This window comes from Crinia signifera, chromosome 12 (genome assembly GCF_055691185.1).
Source record: "Crinia signifera chromosome 12, ASM5569118v1, whole genome shotgun sequence".
Taxonomy (NCBI): domain Eukaryota; kingdom Metazoa; phylum Chordata; class Amphibia; order Anura; family Myobatrachidae; genus Crinia; species Crinia signifera.
Genome location: NC_139228.1, coordinates 4,307,811 through 4,324,335, shown reverse-complemented (window position 1 = coordinate 4,324,335; position 16,525 = coordinate 4,307,811). Strand labels below are relative to the sequence as shown.

Genomic DNA, 16,525 nt, shown 5'->3' with positions numbered 1-16,525 from the left:
GCGGCATGTAAATGCCGCAATCCGCGGGTCTCAGAGGAGGGGGCGGAGCTAAAATGGCACAATCGCGTCATTTTAGCCCCGCCCTCTCCATGGATATCAGTAATTTCTACTATTTCCCGTAGTGGGGGCGGGGCTTAATGACATCACCGTCAAGCCCCGCCCCCCGATCGGGTAAGGAAAGTCTCCTCTCCGGGCTTCTCCCGGAGAGGAGCATTAAAAAGTCGGAGCCCTGATATATATAAACCATCCATATGGATGAACGAGTATTATTGGATCAATATGGTAAACAATTATGCAACTGTGCTTGATTAAACTTCCTGTTTGTGGATATATATACCTGGACTGCACAGAGAGTGCTATACCTGTCACTTAGACGGCAAAACATGTCAGGGAGCACCTGCTGATTTTATTTGGGTTACTGGCAAATTTGGATATCTTGATCCTTGGAGTACAATTCTGGTTTACTAATACTGGACTGTCTGTTGGACACTAATACCACCTGGTACCATCCACCTTTGGGGACACCACCACCTGCATATTAAGGATTGCTGGGGCGCATCTCGTCGAGGACCCCCACAATTCCAGTGGGCTAATACCTATCCTCCAGCGTCTCTTATCCAGCAAGGTATATGGACCCCACCTGCAAATAACCACAGACCACACATTAATACCAACCACCTCCAAAAAGTATCCAGCCTATAAGTATATACCCATCTTATCATTCCAATGTTATTGTATGTAACCTTTTAAAAGTTTGATTTGTAAATGTGTACACAGATATATACCTGTTTTTGTGGATATTCTCCACTTTTTAGTAATAAATAGATTGTTGAATTTACCCTACCATATTGATCCAAACCTTTTTAGCGCTCCACACTTTGCTTTTTTCTATATACACCTGTGCACCTGCCAGGTTACCTGGGGAATGTGTCAGTGAGTAATGAGTACACCTGTGCAGCTGCTGGGTCACCTGGGAAATGTGTCAGTGAGTAATGAGTACACCTGTGCACCTGCTGGGTGACCTGGGAAATGTCAGTGAGTAATGAGTACACCTGTGCACCTGCCGGGTGACCTGGGAACTGTGTCAGTGAGTACACCTGTGACCCCATGGGGTCTCCTGGGAAATGTCAGTGGGTAATGAGTACACCTGTGCAGCTGCTGGGTAACCTGGGTAATGTGTCAGTGAGTAATGAGTGCACCTGTGCACCTGCCGGGTGACATGGGAAATATGTCAGTGAGTAATGAGTGCACATGTAAGGTGACCTGGGAAATGTGTCAGTGAGTAATGAGTGCACCTGTGCACCTGCCGGGTGACATGGGAAATATGTCAGTGAGTAATGAGTGCATCTGTGCAGCTGCCGGGTGACCTGGGAAATGTGTCAATGAGTAATGAGTACACCTGTTGGAAGGCCAATATTGAAGTCCTTCCTCTAACCCAGTGGTTCCCAAACTGTGTGCCGTGGCTCCCTGGGGTGCCTCGGGACACATGCAGGGGTGCCGCGGCTTGGTGGTGCAGGACCAACTCAAACTATTAATGGTTAATTATTTAGGAGCAAAACTAATTGGTGGCTGCCAATCATAGAATGTGTACAAACAGAAGCAAATCCTGCCCTTTACCACATAACTGCCTCTAAGAATCGCATATAAACCCAATCTAATTAATTTTTTTTGGACCTAGGGGTGCCGTGAAAAAAAATTCTGATTCTCTAGGGTGCCGTGAATCAAAAAAGATTGGGAACCTCTGCTCTAACCATTACAAATCCCATGATGGGCGGAAGTGACGCGCGATGGTGCGTGTCACTAGCGCTCCATTAACCGGAAATAGTAGCGCGATAAAGCGCAACAGACAGAGGGATATTACCACATCCTCCCTCAACTTCCGGAAATGACGCACGTGAATAGCGTCACGTGCGTTCCAACAGCCGGAAACACTATCCCGGCCTCAGACATCCGGTAATTACCGAGTATAGATATATACTTTCCCTGCATTACACCTCTCGTAACTATAAATATTAGAAATATGCTTATAGTACTAATGTATGTTTTATATGTTAGGTCTGCCTCCTATATATATATCAGGGTTGCCGACCCTCCCGGAATTCCCGGGAGTCTCCTGAAAATCGGGTCCCCCTCCCGGTCCCCCGGAAGGGTGGGCAACCCTCCCGGAATCTGGGGGACCCCCCTGAACCTCCCGAATCGCGGCATGTAAATGCCGCAATCCGCGGGTCTCAGAGGAGGGGGCGGAGCTAAAATGGCACAATCGCGTCATTTTAGCCCCGCCCTCTCCATGGATATCAGTAATTTCTACTATTTCCCGTAGTGGGGGCGGGGCTTAATGACATCACCGTCAAGCCCCGCCCCCCGATCGGGTAAGGAAAGTCTCCTCTCCGGGCTTCTCCCGGAGAGGAGCATTAAAAAGTCGGAGCCCTGATATATATAAACCATCCTAATGGATGAACGAGTATTATTGGATCAATATGGTAAACAATTATGCAACTGTGCTTGATTAAACTTCCTGTTTGTGGATATATATACCTGGACTGCACAGAGAGTGCTATACCTGTCACTTAGACGGCAAAACATGTCAGGGAGCACCTGCTGATTTTATTTGGGTTACTGGCAAATTTGGATATCTTGATCCTTGGAGTACAATTCTGGTTTACTAATACTGGACTGTCTGTTGGACACTAATACCACCTGGTACCATCCACCTTTGGGGACACCACCACCTGCATATTAAGGATTGCAGAGGCGCATCTCGTCGAGGACACCCACAATTCCAGTGGGCTAATACCTATCCTCCAGCGTCTCTTATCCAGCAAGGTATATGGACCCCACCTGCAAATAACCACAGACCACACATTAATACCAACCACCTCCAAAAAGTATCCAGCCTATAAGTATATACCCATCTTATCATTCCAATGTTATTGTATGTAACCTTTTAAAAGTTTGATTTGTAAATGTGTATACAGATATATACCTGTTTTTGTGGATATTCTCCACTTTTTAGTAATAAATAGATTGTTGAATTTACCATACCATATTGATCCAAACCTTTTTAGCGCTTTTTTCTATATACACCTGTGCACCTGCCAGGTTACCTGGGGAATGTGTCAGTGAGTAATGAGTACACCTGTGCAGCTGCTGGGTCACCTGGGAAATGTGTCAGTGAGTAATGAGTACACCTGTGCACCTGCTGGGTGACCTGGGAAATGTCAGTGAGTAATGAGTGCACCTGTGCACCTGCCGGGGTACCTGGGAACTGTGTCAGTGAGTAATGAGTACACCTGTGCAGCTGCTGGGTGACCTGGGAAATGTGTCAGTGAGTAATGAGTACTCCTGTGCAGCTGCTGGGTCACCTGGGAAATGTGTCAGTGCGTAATGAGTGCACCTGTGCACCTGCCGGGTGACCTGGGAACTGTGTCAGTGAGTACACCTGTGACCCCATGGGGTCTCCTGGGAAATGTCAGTGAGTAATTAGTACACCTGTACAGGACAGAGTTTGAGAACCACCAACATAACCTGTTCTGGGACCAATATAAGTACAGACGCTGTAGGTGCAGGTCCTGACAGCTAAGGGTAACGGGTCACAATCGCAGATGTCCTATTAAATCATTGTAGAGTTCCCTCCTGTAATGTGTACGGCTAATGTCAGCTGCCAGTATGTGGTGCAAAGCTAATGGCAGCAGGAGTCTGCCCATTACACATAATGCCACGCACCGTAATGCCCATTACACATAATGCCACGCACCATAATGCCCATTACACATAATGCCACACACCGTAATGCCCATTACACATAGTGCCACGCACCATAATGCCCATTACACATAATGCCACGCACCGTAATGCCCATTGCAAATTATACGACATGGGCATTAGTGGATGGCTGGGCACACCCAGCATCCCCCCTGCTCATGCCTATGCATGTCACAGACTGTGTTTGAAAAATGACAGTTACGGGCTGGTTGTTTGGGATTTTATCTCTTTCCGAGTGATGTTGCATCTCGTCCCTGGACTGAAGTGTCAGGGTCTTGTCATTGAGAGGGTGGAGGGAGGGGGGCAGACCAGGGAGGTGCCATAACAAATGCAGAGGGGAGGTCAGGTTGGAGAAGCTGCAGGCAGGATGTGGGAAAGGCAGCAGCAGACGCATGTAGTAGGTGCAGCCCACGGAGGCTGGATACACAGGAAGCCACCAACCAGGAGACTGGGAGAGGGAGGAAGAGATCAGGGCTCAGGGAAGGAGGAAGACAGGAGAGCTCGCTGGGCTGCAGCCGTCTGGTAACTGCACGGGCACATGCCTGTATTACACTATACAATATATCACACACACACACACACATATATATATATATATAATTACACACACACACACACACACACACACACACACACACACACACACACACACACACACACACACACACACACACACACACACACACACACACACACACACACACACACACACACACACACACACACACACACACACACACACACGGTGTATACAGAGAGAGGGGGCAGTGTAGTTTGCAGGGGGAGGGGGCTGTCAGCGCTGGCATAAAGGGGGGGGGGGGGCATTGATTGGTAGGGGAGGAAGGAGATGGATAGATAAGGTCACAGGTAGGACAATGTGATGGCAGACCCCTTATATCAGGTACAACATGGTTCCCCTCTCATTGTATGACTGCAGCCATACCTAGTGCAGCACAGGTGATTTCAGTCATACAGCATATCTCCCAACATGACCCTCTCCAGGAGGGGCACATTGCTCTGCTCCTGGACTTTCCTCTTAATGTTGGATTGCCATCAAATGTTTTTGAACAGGTTAACTAATAAGGAAGGTGTTTCACCACAGGTGATGGCAATCATACATTAAAGTCCCATACACACTGGGTGACTTTTAGCTGAAAGCCGATCAAAACAGCCTGTTTGAGCGGCTTTCAGCTCCAAGCCACCCAGTGTGTATGGCCCGGCGATGAGCGCTGCTGCACGCTCCCACATGGTTGACATCATCGCTGTCCATACACACTGGGCATAGTCGCCCAGTGTGTGTGGCCCTTAAGAGTGAAGCACAGGAGCAGAGCATTGGTTACCTATGGAATGGGTCATGTTGGAGGGTATGCTGCAGCCACCTGTGCTGACTCCTGTCCCAGCCATACCTAGTGCAGCACAGGTGAGGGCAGTCATACAGTAAGAGGGAAGTACAGGAGCAGAGCATTGTGCACCTATGGAATGGGTCATGTTGGAGGGTATGCTGCAGCCACCTGTGCTGACACCTGTCCCAGCCATACCTAGTGCAGCACAGGTGAGGGCAGTCATACAGTAAGAGAGAAGTCCAGGAGCAGAGCATTGTGTACCTATGGAATGGGTCATGTTGGAGGGTATGCTGCAGCCACCTGTGCTGACTCCTGTCCCAGCCATACCTAGTGCAGCACAGGTGAGGGCAGTCATACAGTAAGAGGGAAGTACAGGAGCAGAGCATTGTGCACCTATGGAATGGGTCATGTTGGAGGGTATGCTGCAGTCACCTGTGCTGACACCTGTCCCAGCCATACCTAGTGCAGCACAGGTGAGGACAGTCATACAGTAAGAGGGAAGTGCAGGAGCAGAGCATTGTGTACCTATGGAATGGGTCATGTTGGAGGGTATGCTGCAGCCACCTGTGCTGACTCCTGTCCCAGCCATACCTAGTGCCGCACAGGTGACGGCAATCATACAGTAAGAGGAAGCCCAGGAGCAGAGCATTGTGTACCTATGGAATGGGTCATGTTGGAGGGTATGCTGCAGCCACCTGTGCTGACTCCTGTCCCAGCCATACCTAGTGCCGCACAGGTGACGGCAATCATACAGTAAGAGGAAGCCCAGGAGCAGAGCATTGTGTACCTGTGGAATGGGTCATGTTGGAGGGTATACTGCAGCCACCTGTGCTGACTCCTGTCCCAGCCATACCTAGTGCAGCACAGGTGAGGGCAGTCATACAGTAAGAGGAAGCCCAGGAGCAGAGCATTGTGTACCTGTGGAATGGGTCATGTTGGAGGGTATGCTGCAGCCACCTGTGCTGACTCCTGTCCCAGCCATACCTAGTGCAGCACAGGTGAGGGCAGTCATACAGTAAGAGGGAAGTCCAGGAGCAGAGCATTGTGTACTATGGATTGGGTCATGTTGGAGGGTATGCTGCAGCCACCTGTGCTGACACCTGTCCAAGCCATACCTAGTGCAGCACAGGTGAGGGCAGTTATACAGGCAGACAGCGTTGGGTGTGTATGACTGATGACTGGGCAGACAACATTGGTTATGTATGACTGGTGACCGGGCAGACGGTGTTGTGTGTGTATGACTGGTGACCGGTCAGGTGGCGTTGGGTGTGTATGACTGGTGCCCAGGCAGACGATGTTAGATGTGTATGACTGGTGACCGGGCAGACGTGTTGGGTGTGTATGACTGGTGACTGAGCAGATAACGTTGGGTGTGTATGACTGGTGACCGGGCAGACGTGTTGGGTGTGTATGACTGGTGACCGGGCAGATAACATTGGGAGTGTATAACTGGTGACCGGGCAGATAACATTGGGTGTGTATAACTGGTGACCGGGCAGATAACATTGGGTGTGTATAACTGGTGACCGGGCAGATAATGTTGGGTGTGTATGACTGGTGACCGGGCAGACGGCTTTGGGTGTGTATGATTGGTTACCGGGCAGACGGCTTTGGGTGTGTATGACTGGTGACCGGGCAGACGGCGTTGGGTGTGTATGACTGGTGACCGGGCAGACGGCGTTGGTTGTGTATGACTAGTGACCGGGCAGATAACGTTGGGTGTGTATGACTGGTGACCGGGCAGACGGCTTTGGGTGTGTATGATTGGTTACCGGGCAGACGGCTTTGGGTGTGTATGACTGGTGACCGGGCAGACGGCGTTGGGTGTGTATGACTGGTGACCGGGCAGACGGCGTTGGTTGTGTATGACTAGTGACCGGGCAGATAACGTTGGGTGTGTATGACTGGTTACCGGGCAGACGGCTTTGGGTGTGTATGATTGGTTACCGGGCAGACGGCTTTGGGTGTGTATGACTGGTGACCGGGCAGACGGTGTTGGGTGGGCATGACTGGTGACTAGGCAGATTACATTGGGTGTGTATAACTGGTGACCGGGCAGATAAAATTGGGTGTGTATAACTGGTGACCGGGCAGATAACATTGGGTGTGTATGACTGGTGACCGGGCAGATAACATTGGGTGTGTATGACTGGTGACCGGGCAGATAACATTGGGAGTGTATAACTGGTGACCGGGCAGATAACATTGGGTGTGTATAACTGGTGACCGGGCAGATAACATTGGGTGTGTATAACTGGTGACCGGGCAGATAATGTTGGGTGTGTATGACTGGTGACCGGGCAGACGGCTTTGGGTGTGTATGATTGGTTACCGGGCAGACGGCTTTGGGTGTGTATGACTGGTGACCGGGCAGACGGCGTTGGGTGTGTATGACTGGTGACCGGGCAGACGGCGTTGGTTGTGTATGACTAGTGACCGGGCAGATAACGTTGGGTGTGTATGACTGGTGACCGGGCAGACGGCTTTGGGTGTGTGTATGATTGGTTACCGGGCAGACGGCTTTGGGTGTGTATGATTGGTTACCGGGCAGACGGCTTTGGGTGTGTATGACTGGTGACCGGGCAGACGGTGTTGGGTGGGCATGACTGGTGACTAGGCAGATTACATTGGGTGTGTATAACTGGTGACCGGGCAGATAAAATTGGGTGTGTATAACTGGTGACCGGGCAGATAACATTGGGTGTGTATGACTGGTGACCGGGCAGATAACATTGGGTGTGTATGACTGGTGACCGGGCAGATAACATTGGGAGTGTATAACTGGTGACCGGGCAGATGGCGTTGGGTGTGTATGACTGGTGACCGGGCAGATGGCGTTGGGTGTGTATGACTGGTGACCGGGCAGATAACATTGGGTGTGTATGACTGGTGACCGGGCAGATAATGTTGGGTGTGTATGACTGGTGACCGGGCAGACGGCGTTGGGTGTGTATGACTGGTGACCGGGCTGATGGCGTTGGGTGTGTATGACTGGTGACCGGGCAGATGGCGTTGGGTGTGTATGACTGGTGACCGGGCAGACGTGTTGGGTGTGTATGACTGGTGACTGAGCAGATAACGTTGGGTGTGTATGACTGGTGACCGGGCAGACGTGTTGGGTGTGTATGACTGGTGACCGGGCAGATAACATTGGGAGTGTATAACTGGTGACCGGGCAGATAACATTGGGTGTGTATAACTGGTGACCGGGCAGATAACATTGGGTGTGTATAACTGGTGACCGGGCAGATAATGTTGGGTGTGTATGACTGGTGACCGGGCAGACGGCTTTGGGTGTGTATGATTGGTTACCGGGCAGACGGCTTTGGGTGTGTATGACTGGTGACCGGGCAGACAGCGTTGGGTGTGTATGACTGGTGACCGGGCAGACGGCGTTGGTTGTGTATGACTAGTGACCGGGCAGATAACGTTGGGTGTGTATGACTGGTGACCGGGCAGACGGCTTTGGGTGTGTATGATTGGTTACCGGGCAGACGGCTTTGGGTGTGTATGACTGGTGACCGGGCAGACGGCGTTGGGTGTGTATGACTGGTGACCGGGCAGACGGCGTTGGTTGTGTATGACTAGTGACCGGGCAGATAACGTTGGGTGTGTATGACTGGTTACCGGGCAGACGGCTTTGGGTGTGTATGATTGGTTACCGGGCAGACGGCTTTGGGTGTGTATGACTGGTGACCGGGCAGACGGTGTTGGGTGGGCATGACTGGTGACTAGGCAGATTACATTGGGTGTGTATAACTGGTGACCGGGCAGATAAAATTGGGTGTGTATAACTGGTGACTGGGCAGATAACATTGGGTGTGTATGACTGGTTACCGGGCAGATAACATTGGGTGTGTATGACTGGTGACCGGGCAGATAACATTGGGAGTGTATAACTGGTGACCGGGCAGATAACATTGGGAGTGTATAACTGGTGACCGGGCAGATAACATTGGGTGTGTATAACTGGTGACCGGGCAGATAACATTGGGTGTGTATAACTGGTGACCGGGCAGATAATGTTGGGTGTGTATGACTGGTGACCGGGCAGACGGCTTTGGGTGTGTATGATTGGTTACCGGGCAGACGGCTTTGGGTGTGTATGACTGGTGACCGGGCAGACGGCGTTGGGTGTGTATGACTGGTGACCGGGCAGACGGCGTTGGTTGTGTATGACTAGTGACCGGGCAGATAACGTTGGGTGTGTATGACTGGTGACCGGGCAGACGGCTTTGGGTGTGTGTATGATTGGTTACCGGGCAGACGGCTTTGGGTGTGTATGATTGGTTACCGGGCAGACGGCTTTGGGTGTGTATGACTGGTGACCGGGCAGACGGTGTTGGGTGGGCATGACTGGTGACTAGGCAGATTACATTGGGTGTGTATAACTGGTGACCGGGCAGATAAAATTGGGTGTGTATAACTGGTGACCGGGCAGATAACATTGGGTGTGTATGACTGGTGACCGGGCAGATAACATTGGGTGTGTATGACTGGTGACCGGGCAGATAACATTGGGAGTGTATAACTGGTGACCGGGCAGATGGCGTTGGGTGTGTATGACTGGTGACCGGGCAGATGGCGTTGGGTGTGTATGACTGGTGACCGGGCAGATAACATTGGGTGTGTATGACTGGTGACCGGGCAGATAATGTTGGGTGTGTATGACTGGTGACCGGGCAGACGGCGTTGGGTGTGTATGACTGGTGACCGGGCTGATGGCGTTGGGTGTGTATGACTGGTGACCGGGCAGATGGCGTTGGGTGTGTATGACTGGTGACCGGGCAGACGTGTTGGGTGTGTATGACTGGTGACTGAGCAGATAACGTTGGGTGTGTATGACTGGTGACCGGGCAGACGTGTTGGGTGTGTATGACTGGTGACCGGGCAGATAACATTGGGAGTGTATAACTGGTGACCGGGCAGATAACATTGGGTGTGTATAACTGGTGACCGGGCAGATAACATTGGGTGTGTATAACTGGTGACCGGGCAGATAATGTTGGGTGTGTATGACTGGTGACCGGGCAGACGGCTTTGGGTGTGTATGATTGGTTACCGGGCAGACGGCTTTGGGTGTGTATGACTGGTGACCGGGCAGACGGCGTTGGGTGTGTATGACTGGTGACCGGGCAGACGGCGTTGGTTGTGTATGACTAGTGACCGGGCAGATAACGTTGGGTGTGTATGACTGGTGACCGGGCAGACGGCTTTGGGTGTGTATGATTGGTTACCGGGCAGACGGCTTTGGGTGTGTATGACTGGTGACCGGGCAGACGGCGTTGGGTGTGTATGACTAGTGACCGGGCAGACGGCGTTGGTTGTGTATGACTAGTGACCGGGCAGATAACGTTGGGTGTGTATGACTGGTTACCGGGCAGACGGCTTTGGGTGTGTATGATTGGTTACCGGGCAGACGGCTTTGGGTGTGTATGACTGGTGACCGGGCAGACGGTGTTGGGTGGGCATGACTGGTGACTAGGCAGATTACATTGGGTGTGTATAACTGGTGACCGGGCAGATAAAATTGGGTGTGTATAACTGGTGACCGGGCAGATAACATTGGGTGTGTATGACTGGTGACCGGGCAGATAACATTGGGTGTGTATGACTGGTGACCGGGCAGATAACATTGGGAGTGTATAACTGGTGACCGGGCAGATAACATTGGGTGTGTATAACTGGTGACCGGGCAGATAACATTGGGTGTGTATAACTGGTGACCGGGCAGATAATGTTGGGTGTGTATGACTGGTGACCGGGCAGACGGCTTTGGGTGTGTATGATTGGTTACCGGGCAGACGGCTTTGGGTGTGTATGACTGGTGACCGGGCAGACGGCGTTGGGTGTGTATGACTGGTGACCGGGCAGACGGCGTTGGTTGTGTATGACTAGTGACCGGGCAGATAACGTTGGGTGTGTATGACTGGTGACCGGGCAGACGGCTTTGGGTGTGTGTATGATTGGTTACCGGGCAGACGGCTTTGGGTGTGTATGATTGGTTACCGGGCAGACGCTTTGGGTGTGTATGACTGGTGACCGGGCAGACGGTGTTGGGTGGGCATGACTGGTGACTAGGCAGATTACATTGGGTGTGTATAACTGGTGACCGGGCAGATAAAATTGGGTGTGTATAACTGGTGACCGGGCAGATAACATTGGGTGTGTATGACTGGTGACCGGGCAGATAACATTGGGTGTGTATGACTGGTGACCGGGCAGATAACATTGGGAGTGTATAACTGGTGACCGGGCAGATGGCGTTGGGTGTGTATGACTGGTGACCGGGCAGATGGCGTTGGGTGTGTATGACTGGTGACCGGGCAGATAACATTGGGTGTGTATGACTGGTGACCGGGCAGATAATGTTGGGTGTGTATGACTGGTGACCGGGCAGACGGCGTTGGGTGTGTATGACTGGTGACCGGGCTGATGGCGTTGGGTGTGTATGACTGGTGACCGGGCAGATGGCGTTGGGTGTGTATGACTGGTGACCGGGCAGACGGCGTTGGGTGTGTATGACTGGTGACCGGGCAGATGGCGTTGGGTGTGTATGACTGGTGACCGGGCAGATAACGTTGGGTGTGTATAACTGGTGACCGGGCAGATAACATTGGGTGTGTATAACTGGTGACCGGGCAGATAACATTGGGTGTGTATGACTGGTGACCGGGCAGATAACATTGGGTGTGTATGACTGGTGACCGGGCAGATAACATTGGGTGTGTATGACTGGTGACCGGGCAGATAACATTGGGTGTGTATGACTGGTGACCGGGCAGATAACATTGGGTGTGTATGACTGGTGACCGGGCAGATAACATTGGGTGTGTATGACTGGTGACCGGGCAGAAGGCGTTGGGGGTGTATGACTGGTGACTAGGCAGATAACATTGGGGGTGTATGACTGGTGACCGGGCAGACGGCGGACGGCGTTGGGTGTGTATGACTGGTGACCGGGCAGACGGCGTTGGGTGTGTATGACTGGTGACCGGGCAGATGGCGTTGGGTGTGTATGACTGGTGACCGGGCAGATAATGTTGGGTGTGTATGACTGGTTACTGGGCAGACAGCGTTGGGTGTGTATGACTGGTGACCGGGCAGACGGCGTTGGGTGTGTATGACTGGTGACCGGGCAGACAGCGTTGGGTGTGTATGACTGGTGACCGGGCAGATGGCGTTGGGTGTGTATGACTGGTGACCGGGCAGATAACATTGGGTGTGTATAACTGGTGACCGGGCAGATAACATTGGGTGTGTATGACTGGTGACCGGGCAGATAACATTGGGTGTGTATGACTGGTGACCGGGCAGATAACATTGGGTGTGTATGACTGGTGACCGGGCAGATAACATTGGGTGTGTATGACTGGTGACCGGGCAGATAACATTGGGTGTGTATGACTGGTGACCGGGCAGATAACATTGGGTGTGTATGACTGGTGACCGGGCAGATAACATTGGGTGTGTATGACTGGTGACCGGGCAGACGGCGTTGGGGGTGTATGACTGGTGACTAGGCAGATAACATTGGGTGTGTATAACTGGTGACCGGGCAGACGGCGGACGGCGTTGGGTGTGTATGACTGGTGACCGGGCAGATGGTGTTGGGTGTGTATGACTGGTGACCGGGCAGACGGCATTGGGTGTGTATGACTGGTGACCGGGCAGACGGCGTTGGGTGTGTATGACTGGTGACCGGGCAGATAATGTTGGGTGTGTATGACTGGTGACCGGGCAGACGGCTTTGGGTGTGTATGATTGGTTACCGGGCAGATAATGTTGGGTGTGTATGACTGGTGACCGGGCAGACGGCTTTGGGTGTGTATGATTGGTTACCGGGCAGATAATGTTGGGTGTGTATGATTGGTTACCGGGCAGATAATGTTGGGTGTGTATGACTGGTGACCGGGCAGACGGCTTTGGGTGTGTATGACTGGTGACCGGGCAGATGGCGTTGGGTGTGTATGACTGGTGATCGGGCAGACGGCGTTGGGTGTGTATGACTGGGGACCGGACTGATGGCGTTGGGTGTGTATGACTGGTGACCGGGCAGACGGCGTTGGGTGTGTATGACTGGGGACCGGACTGATGGCGTTGGGTGTGTATGACTGGTGATAGGGCAGACGGCGTTGGGTGTGTATGACTGGTGACCGGGCAGATGGCGTTGGGTGTGTATGACTGGTGACCTGGCAGACGGCGTTGGGTGTGTATGACTGGTGACCGGGCAGATGGCATTGGGTGTGTATGACTGGTGACCTGGCAGAAGGCGTTGGGTGTGCATGACTGGGGACCGGACTGATGGCGTTGGGTGTGTATGACTGGTGACCGGGCAGACGGCGTTGGGTGTGTATGACTGGTGACCTGGCAGAAGGCGTTGGGTGTGCATGACTGGGGACCGGACTGATGGCGTTGGGTGTGTATGACTGGTGACCTGGCAGACGGCGTTGGGTGTGTATGACTGGTGACCGGGCAGACGGCGTTGGGTGTGTATGACTGGTGACCGAGCAGACGGCGTTGGGTGTGTATGACTGGTGACCGGGCAGACGGCGTTGGGTGTGTATGACTGGTGACCGGGCAGACGGCGTTGGGTGTGTATGACTGGTAACCGGGCAGACGGCGTTGGGTGTGTATTATTATTGATGGCTAAAGTTCCGTCTCTCACGGCGCCGCTCTCTCTCAATGCAGCGTGCTCTTGTCTGCGCACACAGATGGCGTCGGGCTGCAGTGAGCTGGAATCGGCCATTGAAGTTCTAGTGCGCAATTTCTATGTCTACGCTGAGAGGAAAGGGAAACACGACAAGATGAATAAGAAGGAGTTCCGCAAGATGGTGACGCAGGAGCTGCAGCACGTGCTGACGGTGAGTGCATGTGTTGGGGTCTCTGATCCACTGCTTTATGATATGTGTGATGCTACCATCTCTGCATCATACGTAATCTCTCTCCTCTATCTGTCTCCTCTCAGAACACGCAGGACAAAGAGGCCGCCAACAAGCTCATCCAGTCGCTGGACGCAGATGAGGATGGGAAGATCAGTTTTGATGAGTACTGGACTTTGATTGGAGAGATTGCTCGGAAGCTAAGCCAACAGATGGCCATGCAGAGCCAGGAACGGCCGTAGCAGCTAAGAGACTGCCTGTCATTCCCCTTACAGTCAGCAGGGGGCAATGTCCTTATAGGTAGGTACCACTCATTACTGGGAAACACGGACAAAGAAGTTATATCACACATGGACTTTGGATTCCCAGTGTCCCTCACTTCCATTTCAGCCACGGAACAAAGCCCAGGAACAAATCCCTGATCTTTATGTCGCTAGTGTAATAGAAACCTCTTGTCCCACTGGATGTCAGGACTTCATTTAGCCCTCCCAATACAGAAAGGTCGGCCATTTTGCTCCACTCACCATGGTAAGATGGCTGCCAGTGAGAGCCTGTGGATGGAGCCAGGGTAGCACAGAAGTTGTTGATCAATGTCTGTCTTGCGTTGTGGAATAGGTGAGAACCAGTGTCATTCCTCTTCCCCGCGTCCATGTTGTGGTGACAATAAAGCTGTGTGTGTTTTCTCTGAATTACTCAGACATTATATAGAAGTTTACGTGTGTCTATGTTATGTATATCTACCCATCCCAGCGCCAGGGCCGCCTCACCCTCATACAGATCCTACGTAGGGCCAGCTCAGTCCCACTTCTGTGTCGGTAATTGTACTGGGCTCTGCCAGAGAACACCAGGACATTATATAGAAGGCTACGTGTGTCTATGTTATGTATATCTACCCATCCCAGCACCAGTGTCGCCTCACCCTCATACAGATCCTATGTATGGCCCAGCTCATTCCCACTTCTGTGTCGGTAATTGTACTGCACTCTGCCAGAGAACACCTGGACATTATATAGAAGGCTACGTGTGTCTATGTTATGTATATCTACCCATCCCAGCGCCAGGGCCGCCTCACCCTCATACAGATCCTACGTAGGGCCCGGCTCAGTCCCACTTCTGTGTCGGTAATTGTACTGCGCTCTGCCAGAGAAAACCAGGACATTATATAGAAGGTTACGTGTGTCTATGTTATGTATATCCACCCATCCCAGCGCCAGTGCCATACACACAATGAGGTTAGATGTACGTGGGCTGTTATACACACAAGGAGGTTAGATGTATGTGGGCTGTTATACACACAAGGAGGTTAGCTGTACGTGGGCTGTTACACACGCAAGGAGGATAGATGTACGTGGGCTGTTATACACGCAATGAGGTTAGATGTACGTGGGCTGTTATACACGCAAGGAGGTTAGATGCACGTGGGCTGTTATACACGCAAGGAGGTTAGATGTACGTGGGCTGTTATACAGGCACGGAGGTTAGCTGTACGTGGGCTGTTACACACGCAAGGAGGATAGATGCACGTGGGCTGTTATGCATGCAAGGAGGTTAGATGTACGTGGGCTGTTATACAGGCACGGAGGTTAGCTGTACGTGGGCTGTTACACACGCAAGGAGGTTAGATGTACGTGGGCTGTTATACACGCAATGAGGTTAGATGTACGTGGGCTGTTATACACGCAAGGAGGTTAGATGTACGTGGGCTGTTATACACGCAAGGAGGATAGATGTACGTGGGCTGTTATACACACAATGAGGTTAGATGTACGTGGGCTGTTATACACACAATGAGGTTAGATGTACGTGGGCTGTTATACACACAATGAGGTTAGATGTACGTGGGCTGTTATACACGCAATGAGGTTAGATGCACGCGGGCTGTTATACACGCAATGAGGTTAGATGCACGCGGGCTGTTATACACACAAGGAGGTTAGATGTACGTGGGCTGTTATACACACAAGGAGGATAGATGTACGTGGGCTGTTATACACGCAAGGAGGATAGATGTACGTGGGCTGTTATACACACAATGAGGTTAGATGCACGCGGGCTGTTATACACGCAAGGAGGTTAGATGTACGTGGGCTGTTATACACACAAGGAGGATAGATGTACGTGGGCTGTTATACACACAAGGAGGATAGATGTATGTGGGCTGTTATACACACAATGAGGTTAGATGCACGCGGGCTGTTATACACGCAAGGAGGTTAGATGTACGTGGGCTGTTATACACACAAGGAGGATAGATGTAAGTGGGCTGTTATACACACAAGGAGGATAGATGTACGTGGGCTGTTATACACACAAGGAGGATAGATGTATGTGGGCTGTTATACACACAATGAGGTTAGATGCACGCGGGCTGTTATACACGCAAGGAGGTTAGATGTACGTGGGCTGTTATACACACAAGGAGGATAGATGTAAGTGGGCTGTTATACACACAAGGAGGATAGATGTAAGTGGGCTGTTATACACACAAGGAGGATAGATGTACGTGGGCTGTTATACACGCAATGAGGTTAGATGCAC

The 16,525-nt window shown here is 51.8% G+C and overlaps 1 protein-coding gene across 2 annotated transcripts; it reads left to right on the top strand.

Annotated features, from left to right (window-relative positions):
* The first annotated feature begins 4,119 nt into the window (after positions 1 to 4,119).
* Positions 4,120 to 14,676, top strand: LOC146050478 (protein S100-A16-like). Of its 2 annotated transcripts, none has more exons than XM_083167515.1 (3): positions 4,120 to 4,284; positions 13,820 to 13,969; positions 14,074 to 14,676. In XM_083167515.1, exons 2-3 carry the CDS (start codon positions 13,820 to 13,822, stop codon positions 14,227 to 14,229), a joined length of 306 nt encoding a protein of 101 aa, XP_083023641.1. In that variant the 5' UTR covers positions 4,120 to 4,284; the 3' UTR covers positions 14,230 to 14,676. The 2 variants fall into 2 exon arrangements, with proteins under 2 accessions (XP_083023641.1, XP_083023640.1); XM_083167514.1 differs by having other exon boundaries at positions 4,122 to 4,284; positions 13,797 to 13,969.
* Positions 14,677 to 16,525: the final 1,849 nt, after the last annotated feature.